We start from the raw sequence: 20,317 nt of genomic DNA, 5'->3' as shown, positions 1-20,317 counted from the left end.
AGGGGAGGTGGGGGGAAAGGAAAGCACAATACAAAACCCAGGACGTCTCATATGAAGCAGGTTTATTTCTTGGGAAGCAAGCTTTATAACAGAATGAGAAACACTCATGCAAATTGCTTTTTGCACAGGATAGCACACACAAATGGACGACCTGCCTCCCCAGTACTAACCCAAGCATCATCCTCCCATGCTCCTAGCCAGGAGCAGGCCTCAGGTTGCCCCTATGCAGACATTTCTACAGGATCAATCCCCTCCCATGGCAGAAAGGAGTGCAGACAGATGTACAGACTTGGAGCAAACAGGACATTAAAAGTTTCTTCACCTGTTCTGTGCTGTTTGGGCTCATGCTGCACTCCGCTGTATTCCACCAGTGTGCTTTTGTTGAAGGTTGCTTCTGATACCAACTGAAACGTGATGTTACTATAGCATATACCAGGCAGCCAGTGATTGAAAACTGTTTTACCTTTAAAGAAATCTGCAGAAGGTTTAAAAAGAAGAGAAGGGAAGTGGGGAAAAAGGAAAAAGAAAAACACATCAGAAGTTCACTTTCTGATAGTGTAAACTACATATGCTGACCTGACAGTGTTTCTGATGCTTAAGCACTGCTCAGCCTTGTCTGAGAAATGAAATTCTAACAATTCAGTTTTTGCCAACATTTTTCCTGTTGGTTAAAGGCACTTTGCTGGGAAAAAAAAAAAAAAAAAAAAAAAAAAAAGCCCAGCAGAAGAAATACGAACTATTTTTCATCTGGCAGCTGCGTGACACTGAACATATCAAAGAGCATCTGACAGGTTCTGCAGACCTTTAACTGTTGCGTGCAAAAGCCTCCTTGGCTGTTCACCGACTGACAGGTTACATTCAGGAGACATGCTTAAAGGGCAATCCACAACACAGTTGGGTCCAATACTGAGCTCTGAGCTCATTTCTAACATCAGTGCATGTGCGGGCTGAAGGGAAGTTACTTAGGGCTATTTGGCTATGGGGAAAAGTTTCCTTATTGGTTAGTGAATCTCTTAATTCAGACTGATTTTTTTCATTTATCATCATCAGCAGCATTACAAACCCTGACACCATATATTAGTTTTGACAAGCAAAAAATTGCTGCTAGTATCACTTCTGCTCTCTGGAAAGAGGCTGTGTTTAATGCCAAAATCCAGAATCACCCTTCCTAACTTTAGGCACTTTACAGAGCTTAAAACATTATACACACACATCCCTTTCATATTGAAGGAAAGGGACGCCAAAATTTTTAGACCTCCTCCTGGAGGTCTCTGCTGACTCCAGAGAGAGCTTACAATGACCAGGCTTCCAAATCGGGAGCCTTAGTTCAGTGCCTGATGTTCAACCCAGCATTTATTGGGTTGCTCACAGGGGAATTTTATTGCCATTGTGGAATAACAAACCAGCTGGGTGTTAGGGCCTGCAGGTGCCTTTCACACCACTAAGGATGCTTCCATAGTGCAGTCCCATCTTTGAGATCAATGCTACGCTGAAGCTATATCAGAGTGCAAAGGGGAATTCATATTTAAACAAATAAAAAAGAAAGCAGAGTTTGCTCTGGTTAGATTGTTAGATGTTAGATTGATTACTTAGATTGTTTCCAAAAAAAAAAAAAAAAAAAAAAAAAAAAGATAATATGCAGCCGGATTTATTAGCTTTGAGGCAATTCTGAATGACACAGATACTACACAGTATAGAACGAGCAGTACTGTATCACTATATGATGATACAAAAGTACCAGCTTTAAACACCTTCACAAGGAAACAGTTATATTAAAGTGATTTCCCAGATCTGGGATATCCTAGATCTCTTCCATCTTTCGTAGCAGAGAAGTTGCTGAGCAGTTTGATAAGAAGAAGTCTTGGCCAGAGTGGAGTGAGTGGGAATTATTGTTCTCTGGATTATAAAGTAGCATAAAAAAGAAAAAAAAAAGTTTTGATGATTTTTTGTGGGCGTGCTTATTTGGGAGCATCAGAAATTGAGGATTCTTTCTCAGGCTGACTTGACGACTGATGAAAAACATTCCATACCTCCCAGTCCTCTTGTAAAATCCAAAAGAAAGGATGTATTACTAGACCTGGGAATCCTAAGTGAACCATTATCTCAACTACAAAGACCCATCCTTTGTTCCATGATGTAAAAGTTACCGCATAAACAGGTACATTATCAGAAATACAAACCATCATAACCAATACACACCAAAAGCACACCTAATACCACTGTTTAAAATGTTTCCAGTAGAGTTAGCATTGAGTATTAGTGGAATAGTTTCTTCCTACCTTTGTACAGCATTGTTCGGTAGTCTTTTCCTTCCCAATAGCTTATATTTACCCTGGTAAAAACATTGTACTTCTCTGGATACTGAATTTCAAACAACACTCCTGTTTCTGGAGAGGGTTTGTAATCATAGATAGAAACACTGCTCACAGGAAGGGGTTCTAAAGGATATACAAATAAAAGGAAAAAAGGAAGAAAGGAGCAGATTAGTAGACAAACAGAGTTCTTTACACATTTACAGCACAAAAAAAATCAAAACAAAACAAATGATTTTCCTAGGCATGGCACAGGCACTCTTAAATCTAACAGGTGATATTTTGGGCTTCGCAGAGGCCTGGGGCAAAGCTCCTTAGTATTTCGATGAAGCCACGATTTGTATGTGTCCCTTCAAAACAATTCATGTTATTGATGCTTATGCTTTAACAGAAAAAAAAAATCCCTTACATACACAAGAATAGCCATAAAAAACAAGGTTGAAATTGCAGTTATTATTTAAGTATTCACACTAATCATGCCAGCAAGATTTTCACCTTTAATGCTTGTCAATCAAGTGAAAGTGGCCCCAGAAAAAAATAACAAAACACTTGAAATTGCTCACAACTATCATATATTTGAACTTTTAAAGTTAGCTAAGGAAAATTACACTTTCCCCTTGCTATCTTATCAGAGAGGGCCACTGTCTTCAAGGTACTTATCCACACCAAACTTAACAGAATATAATAGCATCATCATCATTACTTTATAGATGGAGTGCTGAGACACACAAAGGTAAAATGATTTAGTAAAGCACACGGGGAAGGGTGGTAAGCATGGCACTTCCAAGCTAGTGCCCTAAGCCTTGATCCACACAGGCTATAAGAAGTAGGAATAACAGCCCATATCCTTTGATGTGGCACCTAGCCCACATCTCACATAGCTTCGTTGACTAAGCAAAGCCGTGTCAATTCACAGCACTCGAGAACCTAGACCGCCGCTTGCAGTAATAAAGTCACGGCTTTATTTAGCCTTCTTTATCCGTGAGAAAAAAAAAAATCAGAAGAATTAGGTTTTTGTTTGATGCTTTCCTCAGGAAGGAAGGAATTGATATCACACTACCTTTATATTGAGTAAGAGGACCAAGCAGATATTCAAAATAGGATTATAGTTTTAGCCGGAATTTGTCATATTAACATATATTAATAGAGGTAGTTAATACACAACAGTCTCAGTAATTACATTTCCATTCTCAGAAGAATAATCTTGTTGATTTAGTTCTTGCATACTGTAGGGAATGAATTGAAAAATATGGGCCGCTCATCAACATGTTTTTACTCCACACTTAGAGGATCCATTTGAGTTCAAAGTCCTGTTGCAGTAGGTCCTGGAGAAAAACTAGTAAAACATATACTCCCCCAAAGAACATACAGTCACAACTGGCAAGAGAAAGGGTAAATGAAAGTGAGGGTAATATCAGTATCATAAATGGGATCATCTCAGAGAAGGTGAAATAAGCTAACCAAAGATGGAAAAGCAAGTCGGCAGTGTAAGTGGAAATTAATTCCCAACTACCAGAATACTGCTTTCACCATAATCATAAGTTTCTGTGTTTAAAGAGAAGTAGATAAGAAAAAGCAGCTAAGGACAAAAGCCACTGATACTAAAAGAACCTCACCCACGCCTTAAGAAGAACTTATTGTGTCATTTCTAACCTTCTCAGTACTCAGGAATCTGGGAAATCTTCCAAGATGGCCTGATGTTGTGGGGATTCTTATTCTGTTTCTCACAGCAAAAAGAAGTTTGACTTAGCTGCAGGTAAATATCTGTATATTTGTACATTAACCACCCACAAATACCAAGAGGCATTGTAGTGACAAAATCTATGAAAATTTTGCTGACAATTTCTGATAGCTTAGAAATGAATGGCAATAAAGTGCGTTACAGAAAACAAAGCCTACGCTCTTCCTTCTACTGAGTCTTTTCCCATCACTTATTCTGAAATAAATAGTTGATCTGGCTATCCACATGACCAGAGGGTGCATATCACAGCTCACACAGCACATGATAGTACTTAAAATGTCAATAGCTTCCTCTAAATAGCACAACTCTTAGATGTAGTCATCTTTCATGTTAGCGGGTGTGCCTTGGGCTTTCTTCTGCTGTTTCATGCAGATCTGGGCTTTCCTTATTACTGTAAGAATTACTGAAACTTTCTTATGTCTGTGATTAAATTACTCCATTTATTCCTTCCTACAACAAATCAAATAAGGGAAGGAAGTTACATTCATTTTTAATCCAAATTATTTTTGCTCCTGATGTTTTGATTTAATTAACCAACAACTGAATTAAGCAGTAATTGCAATAGACTCTCTTTCTTGCTGTTATCTTCTGCTTACTATCCTCTCCTTGCTCATGGCTGATGTTAGCAGAGAAACATGAGTGACATAATGCAATTTAAAGATTCTTCCATTATCTTACTTCCTTCAGCACCAAATCTTCACATCAAAAGCTATTTGCACACTGTGAAATTAAAAGGACACTTAGCAGATAAAAATCTGTTTTTCACTTACTAACTGTTTCTGGGGTTATTAAAGCTTAAAGAATATGTAAAATGTCACTCTTCACCATCTGTATTTACAATTCAGAGTACAAATATCTGGTTATTTTTTTTTTTTTTAATTTGCAGCATTTAGAATCCAGCTTTTTACAGCTTTCATTGAGTCTTAAGAAATAGTGTTTCTATCTATGATCACAAAGAGACATAATATAACACCTAAAATCTTGAAGCTGTATTAACTCACTGCACTACATTGAGGTTTAAAGACATGTTACAAAAGGGATTTAGAGGATTTCATGTCCCTTTAACAACATGTTTAAAGCACATTTTAACGTACAATGTCCTTATTTTTAGACTCCCATACTATACTAAATTCACATAGACAGGCTTGCAGAATCAAGATCTAAACTTGATTTTTTGAACTTTCTTTTTTGTCTCAGAGTGTGTTGCTCCCTTAGCAAATGCTTTCCCATTATATCCGTTTACAGGAAATTTTTCTTCTGCATTTCTACTGGACTCTTTGGTGTTTTGTATTTAGCACATAACTTGCACTATACAAACATCAAGATAGCATAACGAATGTTCCTAACCTCCTCAAACACCCTGGCAAATTCTGGATGCTTAATTCTCCTTAAAAGCATTCAATCTGTGCCAGATACATTAATGTTTTAGGTGGCTGTTGCAATCCAAGAAAAAGAGTGTACATTGAAAATAACCACCATATTCTAGTCTAAATCAATTCCTTTTTAATATTCATAAATCTGGTCACAATCTGCTCTACAAACTGAATTAATTATTGATTACTGAGGTAGGATAGATGGAGTATTACACATGGCTGGATAAAATGGGACTGAGATCAGCTGTCTGGCTTCTCACTCCCAAACCCAGGTTAACCATGACTTATCTTCATATTCTGACTCTTACCACCCCCCCCAAAAAAAAAAAAAAAAAAAAACAAAACAACATTAGTGGAAGAACCTAGCTCCAATGGGTAATCCCATTACTCACATGAAGAAGTTGTGAACTATGTAGCATTTTCCCCAGCATGTGACTGTTTACTTATCTATTTCCATTACTGGGAGTAAATCATAGCCAGAATCAAGCTTCCATTATGCTGTAAACTTTAGGGATCATTTTATTGCTTGCTAAAAAGCAGCCAATTTTGAGGTAAAATAGCTGCTGTTTAATAAAGTAGAAAAATAATGTTCAAGTTTATGATAGGTAATAGAGGATACCATGTGCTTATGAAAGAAGAATATAAGAAGAGCAATGGTCTGGGCTACTGCAGTTTCTGGATGTCCATCTGAGATGACAAGATCATAGCACTAAAAAATAATAGTAGCACAAGAACAAAGATGTGTCCATTGGTTTTGAACAGATTTAGTCCAAGACTCTAGATTAGCCTTCTAATGAAATAACAGCAGGAAAATAGCCATCTGGGTGGAGGGATTTTTGTTTGTTTGATTTTGACTGGGTTTTCTGCCTTAAAAAAAAGGATTATATGATTTGTTTGCTGAAGACAACAGAGGATTGCCTGAAAGAACCTAAGATGTTTTTCTGAGATATATTTCGAAATTAGGGCTCCCATGAATATCCAGCCTTTCTAAAGATGTCCCATATCATCCTTTAAGACAAATAAACCCACAAATGGCTGAAGTTTTACATTTCATTGGAAACAACTCTGAAGCTCCTACTTCAGCAGCTCTGATCCATTAATGACTCAGAGGAATGAATTCGACCCGCTGAATCACTTCCTGCAGCATCTGGCACAACAGCCACGCATTAAGTAGGTCTAATGCCAATTACTTTCTAAGAGCAGAAGAGATCACAGTCCCAGGTGGCAGGCTTGTTAGTCTCTAAGGGAGAATATTTTCAGTAGAAGACAGAGAGGCAGAATTCTTCCCAAGGGGAATCTATTTTATGGTGATTTAGGTAAGGAGTCACTGACTTTTGAAATAATGAGACATTCACTATTCAGAACTCCTAATAAGAAGCTAAAACAAAAGTAAGAACTCTTCTTATTTCCCCTCACATACCCTGAGTTCTGCAATTCCCAGCAGAAATATATTTTTCCTACAGCACACAATAGCTTTGCAGTGTATTGCTTTCCCCACTCCTTCAAATGTACAAACATTTTTTCCTCTCCAACGAGAAGAAATATTGACAGTGAATTAAAAACAAAACAAAACAAAAAAACAAAACAAAAAAGACAATACAGGTCTGAGTCACCCTGGAAATGAATAAAACAAGACTTCAGGCTGAGAAAAAGTAGGACTGAGAGTGAGAATTTCAGTCACTGATTTTAGAGCCATGCTCTTTATTGCTCTCATAAACTACTTTAAAACCTATTAAAACTAAGCTCAAGCTTTCTTTCAAGTATTGCCAAACACTGAATTCATGATATAAATTCTGAAATCACTTCATTCCCATTGAAAAGCTAAAACTTTAAGAGCAGAAGAAAGCAGTCTTGAAATAATTCAGTGTTACATATCAGAACTACATCTAACCTTGTCCAGATCAAAAACTAGAAGGAAGGTCATTTTGATATGCACAACACGACTGTGCACCTAGGAGTCTGGCCCGAATGGCAAGATTAACACACCCGTTCTCATGAAAACCATCATAGAGATCTTTAACGGCAGGCAGTCAAGGTATCGGTTTAATGTTTTCTCCTTCAGTGAAGTACCTAGCCCAATTTGCTGAACACAGCTTTGTTACAGAATCAGAAGAAAGGGTGATATTTTGCAATCAGATTCTATTTTACAGGTTTCCTGTCTAAGAGGTGAATGTGCCCCCTTTTCATGCTTATAAAATCCCACCTCAGGAAGCAATGTGAGGATGTGGGCTGTGCTCAAGCTGACAAAACCCTTAGGCACTGAGAAGAAATATTGCAATAAATAGGTCATGCTTTGCATTACAATTGTCTAGACTACAGAACCCAGACAAGGGGACTCTACAGTTTATGCTGTTTTGATTAACAGTGAGAGAGCCCCAAACAGAGAAAACAAAACATTTTAACAGTAACTGATACCTGCACACTACTGTCTTTTTGCTAACTTCAGACGCTATGGACTCACCGTAACTTTTGTCATTGCAGTAAAACTGTTGTAAGCTGAGGTTGAAACTACTTTTTCTTTGGAAATAAAATGTTCAGTCTTGCATAGAAGACCCAGCTAAACAATTAAAGCCTCAAATTATAGCATGCGTATGTGTGTGTGTGTATAAATACACAAACACATGTATATATGAAACATATATATTTACACATACACATTCTGAGAGCTTTTAACTCATCTTTATCTTGAGCAAAGATTTTTTTTCCTAGACAGAAACCTTTGAGAGATAAGACAAAAGTCTCCTTTGGTTTGAGCAGGATGTAGTTTCAACATGTGCAGAGACATTTTTTTCTGGCCAACATGCTGAGAAGTAGCACAACACAAAGAGGTGTGAAAAGGGAGAAGGAAACCTCAACAAGATATACCATTGGAAAGCAGATTTATTCCATGACTCATTGAATTTCTGAGTAGGAAATCTCTTTGAGGCACCTTGCTCTCATTTTGACATGCATATTTTGGCTACATACTGCTCTTCCTGATCCTGAGATCGCTAACATATGCCCAAGCTGAAGGACTCCATCTCGCTGCCCTGGCTCCCTTGGAGATGTCAGGAGATCCCAGAAAACTATTGTGAAATGCAGAGTATAGCCTTAGGGAAAACCACATTGGCATCACGGGCTATTCTGCTTGATTTATCTTGTGGCAGCCTAATGAATGGGGCCAATCTATAACTGGTAAAGCTCTCCTGACACCAATGAAATTATAACAAGAAAATTTAGCCCTGGATGTTGGTTGCAATGTGTCATTTGTTACATAAGTAAGATATAGACAGAACAAATGAGACAGTTATATGTTTTTGCAACAAAATAAGCTAATGATGTTTAATAGGCTGAAAGAGCATATGGCATGAAGAAAAATACGAATCTATCCTAATTACTGTATTATCTGCCAACATCCAAGTTATTTAATGGTCAGAAAAATCATGTGGAACAGGCAAGTGGAACACAACAATAATAGGAAACAAGAGAAAACAAGGAAACCAAGTATCATCTAATGCAGTTTTGCAGTGGAAACCAGTGGTCAATACATCAGTTTCAAGGATTCTTCTCAAATGCATCATACTAAAATACCACTAAAAAAGCCCAGCCTGTTATACAGTCTTTTTATTCCAAATTTACTTTCATTTCTATACTCTTCTACTCAAAAATGAACTATGTTAGCAACCAAGCTTGCTACAGGAGAGCTAGTACTTACTACTTTACCTAAAAGAAAATATTAGGAAGGACTGTTGGGCCCTTTAGCTTAAGAAGTTCAGAATTTACTGCATATCTTTAATATTTAGGACAGCATACCTTTAACACTGCATACAGAAATGCTTTTTCTTTTCTATAAACCTGGTTGTCTTTATGTAAGACATACATAACGCATGAAATTCACTATTTCTTTTTTCTTATATGAGTTCCTCAAGCAGCACTGGCCAACTGCTAAGGTCTTTCCAAGGTCTAGGTAAGCAACAGAGGCCACAGCAGCAAACCCTGAAAAGCTGCCAAAGCAACCGCACGAGACAGGTGGTGAAAAGAAGCAGGCTTACTTCCTATCTGAAATGCAGTGCACAGCCTGGTTTTAGATGCCGTTAAGTCTTACTTGGAGGAGTAATAGCAGTACAGGGCTATGCTCCTTGGAGCCAACAGGTTCATACTCTTTTGAGAATACCCTAAGGAAACCCCCCAGAGCTGGAGATGGGATGTCTGGGCCTGGCTTTGATGGGCTGGGTGACACTGGTTCCCTTCTTCCTTCAGTGACTGCCTGAGCAGGAGCTCTGTGGTCCATCTGCTATCCTGGATCACACCTTCCCCTGCTGCAGGGTTGTCCTTGTTGATGCACAGTCTGAACTCCCAAGGGAAGAGGATGATGCAAAAATCTGTTATCTCCTAAGTTGCAAGCACTTCAACTCGGTAACAAATAAGGCTATTGTAATATTAAAACTCTTATTACAGTCGCTGATATTTGTTCATAGAATAATATAAGTACACAAAAACATACTCATTTCTTATCTGCAAGCCAAATACATCTGTCCATAGACTTCAAGGTGTCATTTGACCAAAAATTATATTCATTATCAAAAAGTTCCCTCCGGGACCTTTACATTTGGTTAGAGGAGTTGTTAATCAACCTCCTGTTGAAAAAGGGTGTACATGTGTGTACATGGCAACGATTCACCACAGAAACCTGATCTGGAATTAGATTAATACTAGGTTTATAAAAGAACAAGAATTGGGAATTGATTTTACCCCTCTTGAATTATTTTTTCTTTGTCTTGTTTCTTTTCAATCTGTCTTCAAATGAAGAAATTATTTTATCCTTTACAAATTGTTTTCAGTTTGGCATGCACAAGCAGTGCAGGAATGACAGCAGAGTTAGAAATCCAACAGGAATCTGTGGTGCTTCTCATGATCACAGAGTAAGCAAAATCACACCTCTCCCCCAGGATCAGAGCACCTGGAAGTAGTAAGAGACAGACTACTCCTTCACAGAAATCTTCATCTGTACTGCCAGAAACACATGGTCTTGGTGTCTACCGTCTGCTTTCCATATTACTTCAACATATTAGCAAACAAAGAACATTACTACAACATCTGAAACAGAATGTACCTCAACATGTAACAAGACTGCTTACACTGAAATGTCAATCAATATTTTTTGAGCCTTTTACTAGATTTTTGGAACCTCTGCTTCACAGTGTTTAGGATGAACAACTGGAGAAGAGATTCATCCATCCCTCCTACTCCAGTGACATAAACCTCTCCAGTTTGTGTTTAGGAAGAGTCATCCAAAGGAAACCTATAGTTGCCCCCTTTCCCTTGACCAAACCTTGCAAATTTTCACTCATAAGACTTCTCAGCACATCTTCCCTACTGTTCTCACACAGGAATTCAAACTACACACAAGGAGGACCTATTAAAAAAAAAGGGGAGAGAAGAAGAAAAGAAAAAGAAAACACCTTCTCCACAAGGAGAATTTCTGGAAAAAAAAATCCACACACAAAGGGAAGAAACAGAAGGAAAAAAAGAATAAGGTGTTACTTACTGGTTAACACAGTGATTGATCTTGCTGACTTGGAAACCATATTTGAGTTCACTACCAACAGAGTTACTATGTAATATAGGCCATGGTATTTGGCATTAAAAACCACAGGGGCAGGTAAAGTGCTATTGAATTCTTCGAACTGGAAAAAGTAGTTCTTGGATTCTCCAGCTATCTTCACAACATATACAGAGGATGAGCTCACCACATCAGATGCTTCCAGGGAGACAATGATACAATTGTCTTCTCGGACAGTAACTTGAAAAGGTTCTGCATTCTACAAAGCAAAAATAAAAAGATTTTACTGAAGTAAAATCCATCATTTACTTTTTGTCCATTTCCTTTGATACTCATAGGATGCTCATGTTATCTTTGTGAGAAAGTCGTATTTCATATTCCAAAAGGGAGTTAACATTAAATCCTAGCAATTTCTTTAAAATGAAATTCGCAGTCAGCTGAAGTCCATGAGTATCTGACAATTAGGCTATTCCCTCTGCCTGGTTCCTGCAACGTGTTTTCTGATGCTCTGGCCACACTATCTTTTATAAATCAAGGAACAAAGCCTCCAACATGGGTTCCTGATAAGGGATGGAGAAGAGCAGAAGAACGAGGTGGAAAAAAAAGCATCAGTGGCAAGAGGATTTTCAATAAAACTGCAAAGTATAACAGTAAGTCATTAAATACAAAAAAGAAAGCTAATTAAATCAAGGCTACTTTGTGTTGCAGACACGGGATATATTCTTGAACACAGTACATTCTGAGAGGCTGCAGCTGAAGAATAATTTTTGGTACTGACTAACCATTTCCAAATACACTTGTTGCAGCAAGTGTCAGGCGATCAGCAGCTCTCAGGATAAGGCACTATATCCGTAGTTTTGGTTGGCACTTTACGTTTCCTAAGCTACCCCATTTCATTTTCAGTATTTCTTTTATACTCATAAAAGCAGAGAGAAAATGAGGCAATTTAACCTTGTTTTCATATATCATGAGCATGATAAGTCATTGCTAGCTGAAAATACTTTCCTTTTTATTAATTGCAAACCAGCTGTCAGCAAGAAGCACTTGTTCTCTACAGGAATTTCAAAACAGATTCATGGTAATTAATGAGAAGGAAAAGTTCAAGCTTACATCAACCAACGCCTTTTCTATTTATTAGCCCACGCTGATGCTTAGAAATTTTTTTACCCCCAGGTAAAACAGTGATATATGATATTTTCTATTTCCAGCTCCACAGTACCCTCTTTGTCCTTCATACTTCACAGGCTGAGAGCCCTACTGGAGGGCAGGGTGTGCAGCAATGGCTAGTTTGTGCTGTATTCATCCAGTCATGTTGTTCCCATACCAAAGAGCAGGACACTTCCTTCAGAGATCAGTTCTAGCAGCTTGGCTACCTCTTGTCTTCCTACAGCTTTGTCTAGTGGGGATTCTACCATTAAAAAAATATGCAAAATAATGCTCAGAAGCAGGGTTCCCTATTTGGGATTCATGCATACATTATTGCCAACTCCTGGCATTCAAAAAGAAAGTCAGGTTTAAAATTGTGAGGCTTTAAACAACAGTCCTTTACATGTGTTCATATCTTTATTACCGGGCTTTGAGATTTCACAGTGTAAGTAGGGACATATTCTCTAACCTTCCACAGTTGTCGTTAGAATCAGAGACTGATTTTGTTATTTAATGAAACCTGAAATTACCTTAAAATGAAATGACTCCAGAAACTGAGACTCTATGGTAAAAGCATGTAAAAACAGTTTAATATTGATGAGAAGACACCAAGAACTGGCTAGATTATGCAGAGCACAGAACACCTAAGTGATGCCATAAGGCAAGACTCCTGGACAGCCCACTCAGGACACTCATTAGCCCTATAATCCACTTCAGGAGTCATTCAGAGTTGTGAAAGTTTGAAAATATTCCCTAAGTTTAATTGATGCAGCGATGTCTACCACCAGAGATACTGAAATAGTAGGCTTGATAAGAAGGGACCAAAGCAAAACCACTGTTCTAACTCAACATGAGAACAAGGTGGCTAAGGTATAGTAAGTCCAGCCCAAGTAGGACCCGCAAATTTAAATACCTTAAATTTAAGACTAAAAATAGAGGGAATTCAGCTTTAGCTGTTGATTTGAGATACACTTTGATGAGTCTCTGAAAAAATGACTTACAGTTGCTAAAATGATACAAGCCAAAGTTATCAATGGATGAATATTTTATTGTGAAAGGTTTGGTAATGTTTCACAGATGGCACAGCAATTGCTCAAAAAGGTTTACGATATAAGGTCAGTTATGCAAAAGCTTACATGTGTTTAACTTAATACCAACTGAATCCAACATAATATCCTTTGAGTAGATCAAAATATCACATTTCAAGTGTTTGTATTTTGCCTTAAATCCTGATGCAGCATTTGGATCCACACAGTATGATAGGTGAAAAGATTCAAACTTTTAAGGGAGTATTATATTTAGAGCTGCTCAAATCACCCTAAGTCCTGTTATCCTTCTTCCTCCCCATTCTCCTCTCACTAACAAACTTTGGAGCGATTCCTACTACAGCTCTTCTGACAGGGGGAGACGGGAAAGGGTGCATCCACAGACTTGCTTTCAGAGGCACGTATGCTCCCCTGTCATAGAAAGCAAGGTTTTCTTCCAAGACTAAGCAAGGAAAGACAGCCCTGATTCAGCAAGGTCACATAATAACCTTGAAGTACATGTGTAATCCCACGGCGGGTTTTGACCTTCCATAGACTTGCATTTAAATGCTTCACTAGAACAAAGTTATCTCTAAAACTGTTGCAGTCTTCTCTCAGCTCTGCTGCTGAACCGTGTGATACTAACCCAATTTGCCTACCTTGCTATGAAGAAGCACACAATAGAGCCCAACAAATTTATACAGGCCAACAAACAGGTCAAAGCAAGTCCACGCATTTGGTGGTATTATAAATCATTTGTGATGTTAATCAAGTACAGCTGAAAATTAAGCATATAATTGCAGAGTTACAGACATTCCTAGGATATAATTAGGTGCTTTCAGACTGCTCATACAGGGTGTGATTTTATTCTTTGATTCTTCCATGAGTATTGTATTCAGTACATCAAAGACCGTATACTTTTATTTCCCCTCTCACAACGTTTTCTGGAGTTCATGGTAAGTACTAATCAGCAGATGATCTGCTAATCTGCTGCAACAGTTCTCAGACAAATAGCATAATACGTTGGTACTAGTTAAATACATAGAAACTTCACATACATCTGCTGCTGTTACTTAGGATGAGACCTGATGGGGGAAAATAACTTTCTGAGTAAGTTATCACCTGAGTAAGTGGGCACTGTAAAGTGGTAGCCTCCCTCCTTCATGTACCAGTGCCCAGATGCTTTTAAACCACCGCATGCATGATGCACACGCATTTCTTCAGTGGCATCTCATTAGTTGTGTGGCTCATCCATCCTACACCCGCACCCCCCCTGCATAATGCACATCTCCTTTGAAGATATCTATTCTGACATGATTACAGGGTCCTCTCCTACACACCTGTATGCCTAGGCTTTTAAGCTGCTGCATGCATAGGACGCATGGTTTTTGTGAGGCATCTGTTGCCTCTTGAAATAATCTCTATCTTTACATTTTAGCAGAAAGGTTTGGCTTGTAAAATGAAGTGGCAGAAAAGGGATGAATAAAAGGCTTGACAATCAGCATGTCACAGGACTAGATGATTTATCTCCCTTTGGGATATGTATGTCACTTCGGTAGCATTTTAAAAGAACAGACCTTTCCATGCATTCTCTTTTTCATGATGTATGAGGCAAGGCTTACCAGCCAGCACGGGGCTTGAGATTTTGAAAAAAAGGCTAGGACAAACCCAGTATTTTTTATAAGCATCACTGGAAGCGACAAACATGCCCCACTTAACTAGATTGTAAAGCCAGTTTGTCTTAGGACTGACAGCATCAGTATGGTAAATACACATCTCATTACTTCTGGTCAGCTACCTCCAGGATCTAATTTGCTGGTGTCACAGCCTGAGCGGCTGTTTCATGCCTATGGGGAAATTTGGCAGAGTTTGTGCATTCAGAACCAAATGATTGGCTCCAACTTCCTTCCCAGTTTATTATTACAAGCTCGTGCCACACTAAAGCACTTAGAAAAAAAAAGCAGGGGGAGTAAATCCCACAATGTGATGCCTGTTCAGTCATTTTCAGCACAGGGATAAGTCACGCCAGTGGAATTTCCAGCCAATAACGAGGTCCCAATTAAAACAAAAAGGAGAAGGAGGCAAGAAAATATGTGATGTCAAAAAAGCAATATTCAAAGAGTAATAGGAAAGAAACACAGAGCTCAGAGTTCCCTTTTTTAGAAGAGTATATCCTCAGTTTCTTTCCTTGTAACAGTACGGGTTTTACACATGAGGAAGAGATCAGTTTCAAAATAGCTGCTAATTTTCTGTACTTGAGTTTTTCAATAGCTGATTCTGACACCTATCAGGCTTCAACCTGATTATGGAAACTGCAAGAAGCTAGATGTTCTACTGACTTCAGGAGGAGCAGTGGATGCTCATCAGCTCTGAAAAATTGGACTTCAGGTAACTGCATCCTGTTACCTTTCACCAGACAAGTGTAACTAAAGCTCTGAACAAACCTAACTCCTGTCCGCTCACACGGAGTTGTTCTCAAGTATCACAGAGTTTCCAAAGCAGGCATCTGAAGTCTCAAATCAGTAGTCAATTTTAAAGCTATGAGCACCAACTTCTTAAGCCAAAGGTACCATTAAGATCACCCACTGTATAGTGCTCGCCAAAACTACATCAATGCAAGTATTACAAAGTAACACTCACACTATATCCAGATCTGCTGGCTAAATTACTGCCTCTTTTTGTGAGTGACTCTACTATACCCAGATATATTCTGTCCTAATGCCCCAAAAAGCTAATTTTCTTCCAAGTCACATGATGACTCATTCTAGCCTAGATTCATCTTATCTAATTTTAGGTACTTAAATGAGACTGAGAGCCAAGACGACCTTTTCAGACAGAGCTACCCGTGGATTCATCTCAGATCCGAATTATGTTTGAAAGTGCAATGAACAGCCAAAGGACCTGCGCTCCTAGCTTGGCAAAATTTCTTCAGACCTCTGAAGTCCTACTCTCATAACAAGGCTAGGACTGGAATCAGATTTCAGAATTTCTGTCCTCCTCCTCCTCAGAAAGCACATAAGAAATTTCATAAAATAAATAGTGTTGCAAAACATGTAAAAGTCACATTATTTCTGTATCAGCTTCCTAATGTACATCATATAAATGTCATTTCCCTGTTACTATGACAAATGATACTGAACAGCAATTACAATGGAATTGGTAAACATTCATTTTATTGAGAAATTGAAGTCTTTTATATCCAATACTTCCACTACACACTAACACAAGGTATTGTTTCACTGCAGTTACTGGGAAGGGAACCAAGGCAGAGTCAGAAGTTAAAACCTGATCTATTTAAAACCTGATCTATTTTTAAATTGGCCTAGTCATTGGGTAAAATTTGTTTTTCTGTCTCTATGGGCTAGAGAATCATCTGGTCTGGGATGATCCCAGCCATTTTCTGATCTTTTATCGTTAGAAAAAAAAAAGCTCCCTGAAACTCTCTTGTGTTGCAATGTGGAGTTGTCATTTAGAACAGGCTCCAGTTTCAAACAATTTGCTTGGATTTTGAAGTATGAAATAATACTTCAGATGACTTTTCAGATGACTATCTTTCCTTCAGATGACTTTTCAGTCTCCCACCTTGCTTCTGTTATCATTGTACCATCTAATAGCTCAGCCTAATCTTATACCTTTCTCATTTTCACATCTCTCTGGGTATGCTCTTCACAAGGTAAAGAAGGAAATAAATTGTATTTTCTGCAAAATTTTGTGACATCAAACCTTACACTGTCTATGCTCCACATCCAGTCTCCTTATTCTGGTTTCAAAAGCTCCCAATAAGAATGTTGCATTTGACTGAAATCAATATGGTTTCACACCAAGATACAAGCAGTTCCTGCAGCTATGATCTGGGAAAAATCCTCTCTGAGCACAAACAGCAAATGCGGTAATTGAAGCTTCTTTGGAATTGTCAGCTGTCATTAGTAGATGCTATAGTTTTAAAGAAAAAAGCAAAGCAAAGTCACCCTTACAGAATTTGGGGAAGAATGCTAAGTTTTTCACAAGGTCCAGTGAATTCTGGGGCAGACACAGATTTGAGGAGTGTCAACTGTAAGAAGAAAAAGATTGTTTGAAATGATATTCAAGAATGTTAATGGAAATGTTAGGATAAGAGTCAGTAAAAATAAGGCAATTTAACTCTGGGCCTTTTGTTCTTATCTCCTGTTCTCCACATATGCACTCTTTAGACTAAATGCTTCATGGGAAAAATAGAAACCCTTATCTTCAAGACTTTTCATGCAAAAGAGAGTATTTTAAGGTGTGAAAAGACAGCAAAAGCAGCAGTTCTCAATAATTTACGACGTCTGATTCAGGTTAACAAAGCATTTCTGGCATTCCACTCTGCAAATAGTGTCCTCAGCACTGCTTCTATCCTTAGCCTTAAAAAGCCAGTAATAACAATCTGCTAGTCATATTTTATAAATGAGCTTCAACATTTCTTTGTTCTAGGAGACAGCTTTACATGAAAAAATGCTTTTCCTCTTGCATACACCAATGCAGAGTACAAGGGCTTTTTAAAAGCAAATGTCAATATTATACATAGAGTCCATCCTGTTTTGCTACCATTCTAAAGGTAATAATCTACTTTAGAACCACTGTAAGGAAATCTTTCTTGAGACTATCAACTACTATTGCTATAGCATTAAGTAAATGCCAAAATGCTAAATACGTGAAAAAGAAATGTTTGCATTCATTAAAGCCAGTGCCTTTTTATGTAACACTTTGCAAAAATATCAATACTTAATAAGTTGTAATAAGTTGTAGTTAAATATTTATTTCTATCCCATCTCTCTACTGCAAACTGCAGAGGGCAAAACCTAAGCCTAGTGATCCAGGGACCCCTAATATCAACAAAATTTAAAACCAGGTTAGAACTTCCTAGATGGAATCTCTCCCTAGTCTAGGTCCTGACTACACATATAGACCTGAAATTTGAAAGGAATTCATGTTCAGGCAGATATTAGAGTTTGGTCTCTCTCTCCTCTCTAGACTTTTAGCTTCTTTCTAGAACTAAAGTTTTGTCAAAAAGGGCAATTATCCTGAAAGAAAAAGGGAATTTGGTCCCCTTCTCCGACCACTAACACACTCATATATCCATTCAGACATTTACGGAGCCTCTGCAATTAAAGTTTAGCCATCATCTATGAACAGATCCAAGCATATACATGTGCCAGATGAACCACATGCTTTAATTAAAATGCCTCTTCCCTCTTGAGTCTGTATGTGAATAACAGAAAATAAAGAAGGACACAGAAAACATGTCGCCTCATCAATTCCCTTGACTCTTTCCAATCGACCTCTGTCATTCATGCAGTTCTCCAGTCAACACTTTCTCCTCAGTCTTTTGGGATAGATCAGATAAAGCAAATTTCCACTCGCAGAGATGTAAAATGACCAGAGGGTTGTGCTTAGGCCAGATCAAAGATGAAGTGGTCATGTTTAGGAGGCTTTTCTCCTAAGTTCTGAAAAGAAGGAGTAAGCATCTCAATGGGGAAAGGAAAAAGAGAGAAGTAATCTCTCCAGTTCCTGGGAACTGGAGCTCATTGAGAGGCATGATCTGCATACACATTACCCTAAAGATGTACATATTCCCTTTCATTTGAGATGAAGTCTTTTCACAGCACACCATCTACAGGCCAACACATATCAAACCACCTCAGTTCCTCTCAGTCATAGAATTCAAGGAACAAATCACCTTGGGAAAATGCTGAAGGAGAAAGAGTGAGTGAAAAATGAATTTATATGTGGATTTTGAAAAGCTTGGGCTACTAGAAAGAAATCTTTCTTTCCATGTTATCAAATGGTCTTTCGGGAGTGTCTTACATTTCAAAGTGCCTTACAGCAGATGAAAAGGAATACTGGAGGAGATGTGTTTTTCAGGCAATGAAAGACAAATTAATCTCTGCTGTTTAGTCCTTCAGATCCAAAACCAGTGGATTCACTCATTCAAATGACCAGCCTGGAATATAAGCTTTGGAGCAACTACTGATGTAGAAATGTGAGATTAGGAAGTCACAGAGAAAATTCCTGATGTTCAACAGAATTTGAAGACTGATGTTGCACCCTGAAAAAACACCGACCATGAAGTACTCCATCAACCGATGCCATCTGTATTTTATCTCATGCTCTGGCAGAGAGCATGAGGGAGGGGTAGAGAGCAAGTGCACTCTTACGGATACTATAAAAGTGAAATGTTTTCATTTTGAACTAATTTGGCATATATTTTATTTATCTCCTTTGTGTGTGCACAAGTGAACTACTTAAAGACACAATGCAATGCTTTGTTACTTGCAATATCTACAAAGAGCACAGCTGGGAGGAAGTTATAGCCTTCTTTTATCTGAAAAACTGGAGATCAGAGTGGTTATCTAATTTATTTGAAACCACAAAGCAACTCAGTGGAAAATAGTGGGAAAAAACAAGACTTCTTGCCTGCCCCCTAACCTCTCACCATGTTAATCTATAATAAAAGACTAGACTTAGATGAATAAACATATAGGTAAGCTCCTCACAGGCTACTCTAAGAGCCTAACTCCTTATTCCCTAATATCAAATGACTTTAATGGGAATTAGGAACTAAGCTGCTCTTAACATTTTAAAACTTCATCTTTTTGAATAAGTTCTGAGACTTCCAGAGAGGTTTGGAAATTTGAAATAAGGAAGCATTTATAGAAAAAAAAAATTCTGTTTCAAATCAAATTTTCTGGTATTGTACTTTATTCGAACATAGGAGAGCTAACTGCACTGATACTGCAGGCTCTTATTAACCATGTATAGCATGATAAAATTAAATATCTATAAAACTGTTCATTGCCCTATAGGTTGGGAACAACAGCTCCTGGTTTAGGTTAAATACATTAAGCAATGATGTCAATTATTCAGCTGCAGTTGTGCTGCTGAACTCCACTCTTCCTCACTTGCAGCAAAAAGCATATGCTCATCCTCTTCCTATGTCATCAGAAGGGACTCAAGGAATTCTCAAGTAGATATGGAGTAAATTTTGTCCTCACCTAAAAAGCCATCAAGATAATGTCTTCAAAGGCCACAAAAGCAATGGCATAGTCAGGACACTCAGACGATCTATCTTCCTATTTTGCACTCTACTACTTACTATCCCTCTGCCCATAGCCATAACTGCGATGTGAGCTCCCTCCCTTGAAAGACAGCTTATTCAG

General features: G+C 38.1%; 1 protein-coding gene across 1 annotated transcript in view; it reads right to left on the bottom strand.

The window, feature by feature from the left end:
- The window catches only part of PTPRO (protein tyrosine phosphatase receptor type O), a 166,047-nt gene that overhangs the window by 56,456 nt on the left and 89,274 nt on the right, over positions 1–20,317 (bottom strand). The window contains 3 exon segments of the mRNA XM_062567857.1: positions 323–475; positions 2,280–2,438; positions 10,954–11,227. Of these exon segments, the coding sequence (XP_062423841.1) occupies positions 323–475; positions 2,280–2,438; positions 10,954–11,227 (586 nt within the window).

This window comes from Rhea pennata, chromosome 1 (assembly GCF_028389875.1).
Source record: "Rhea pennata isolate bPtePen1 chromosome 1, bPtePen1.pri, whole genome shotgun sequence".
Lineage (NCBI taxonomy): Eukaryota > Metazoa > Chordata > Aves > Rheiformes > Rheidae > Rhea > Rhea pennata.
The sequence above is the reverse complement of the archived record's forward strand: the minus strand, read 5'-3'. Positions and strand labels throughout refer to the sequence as shown.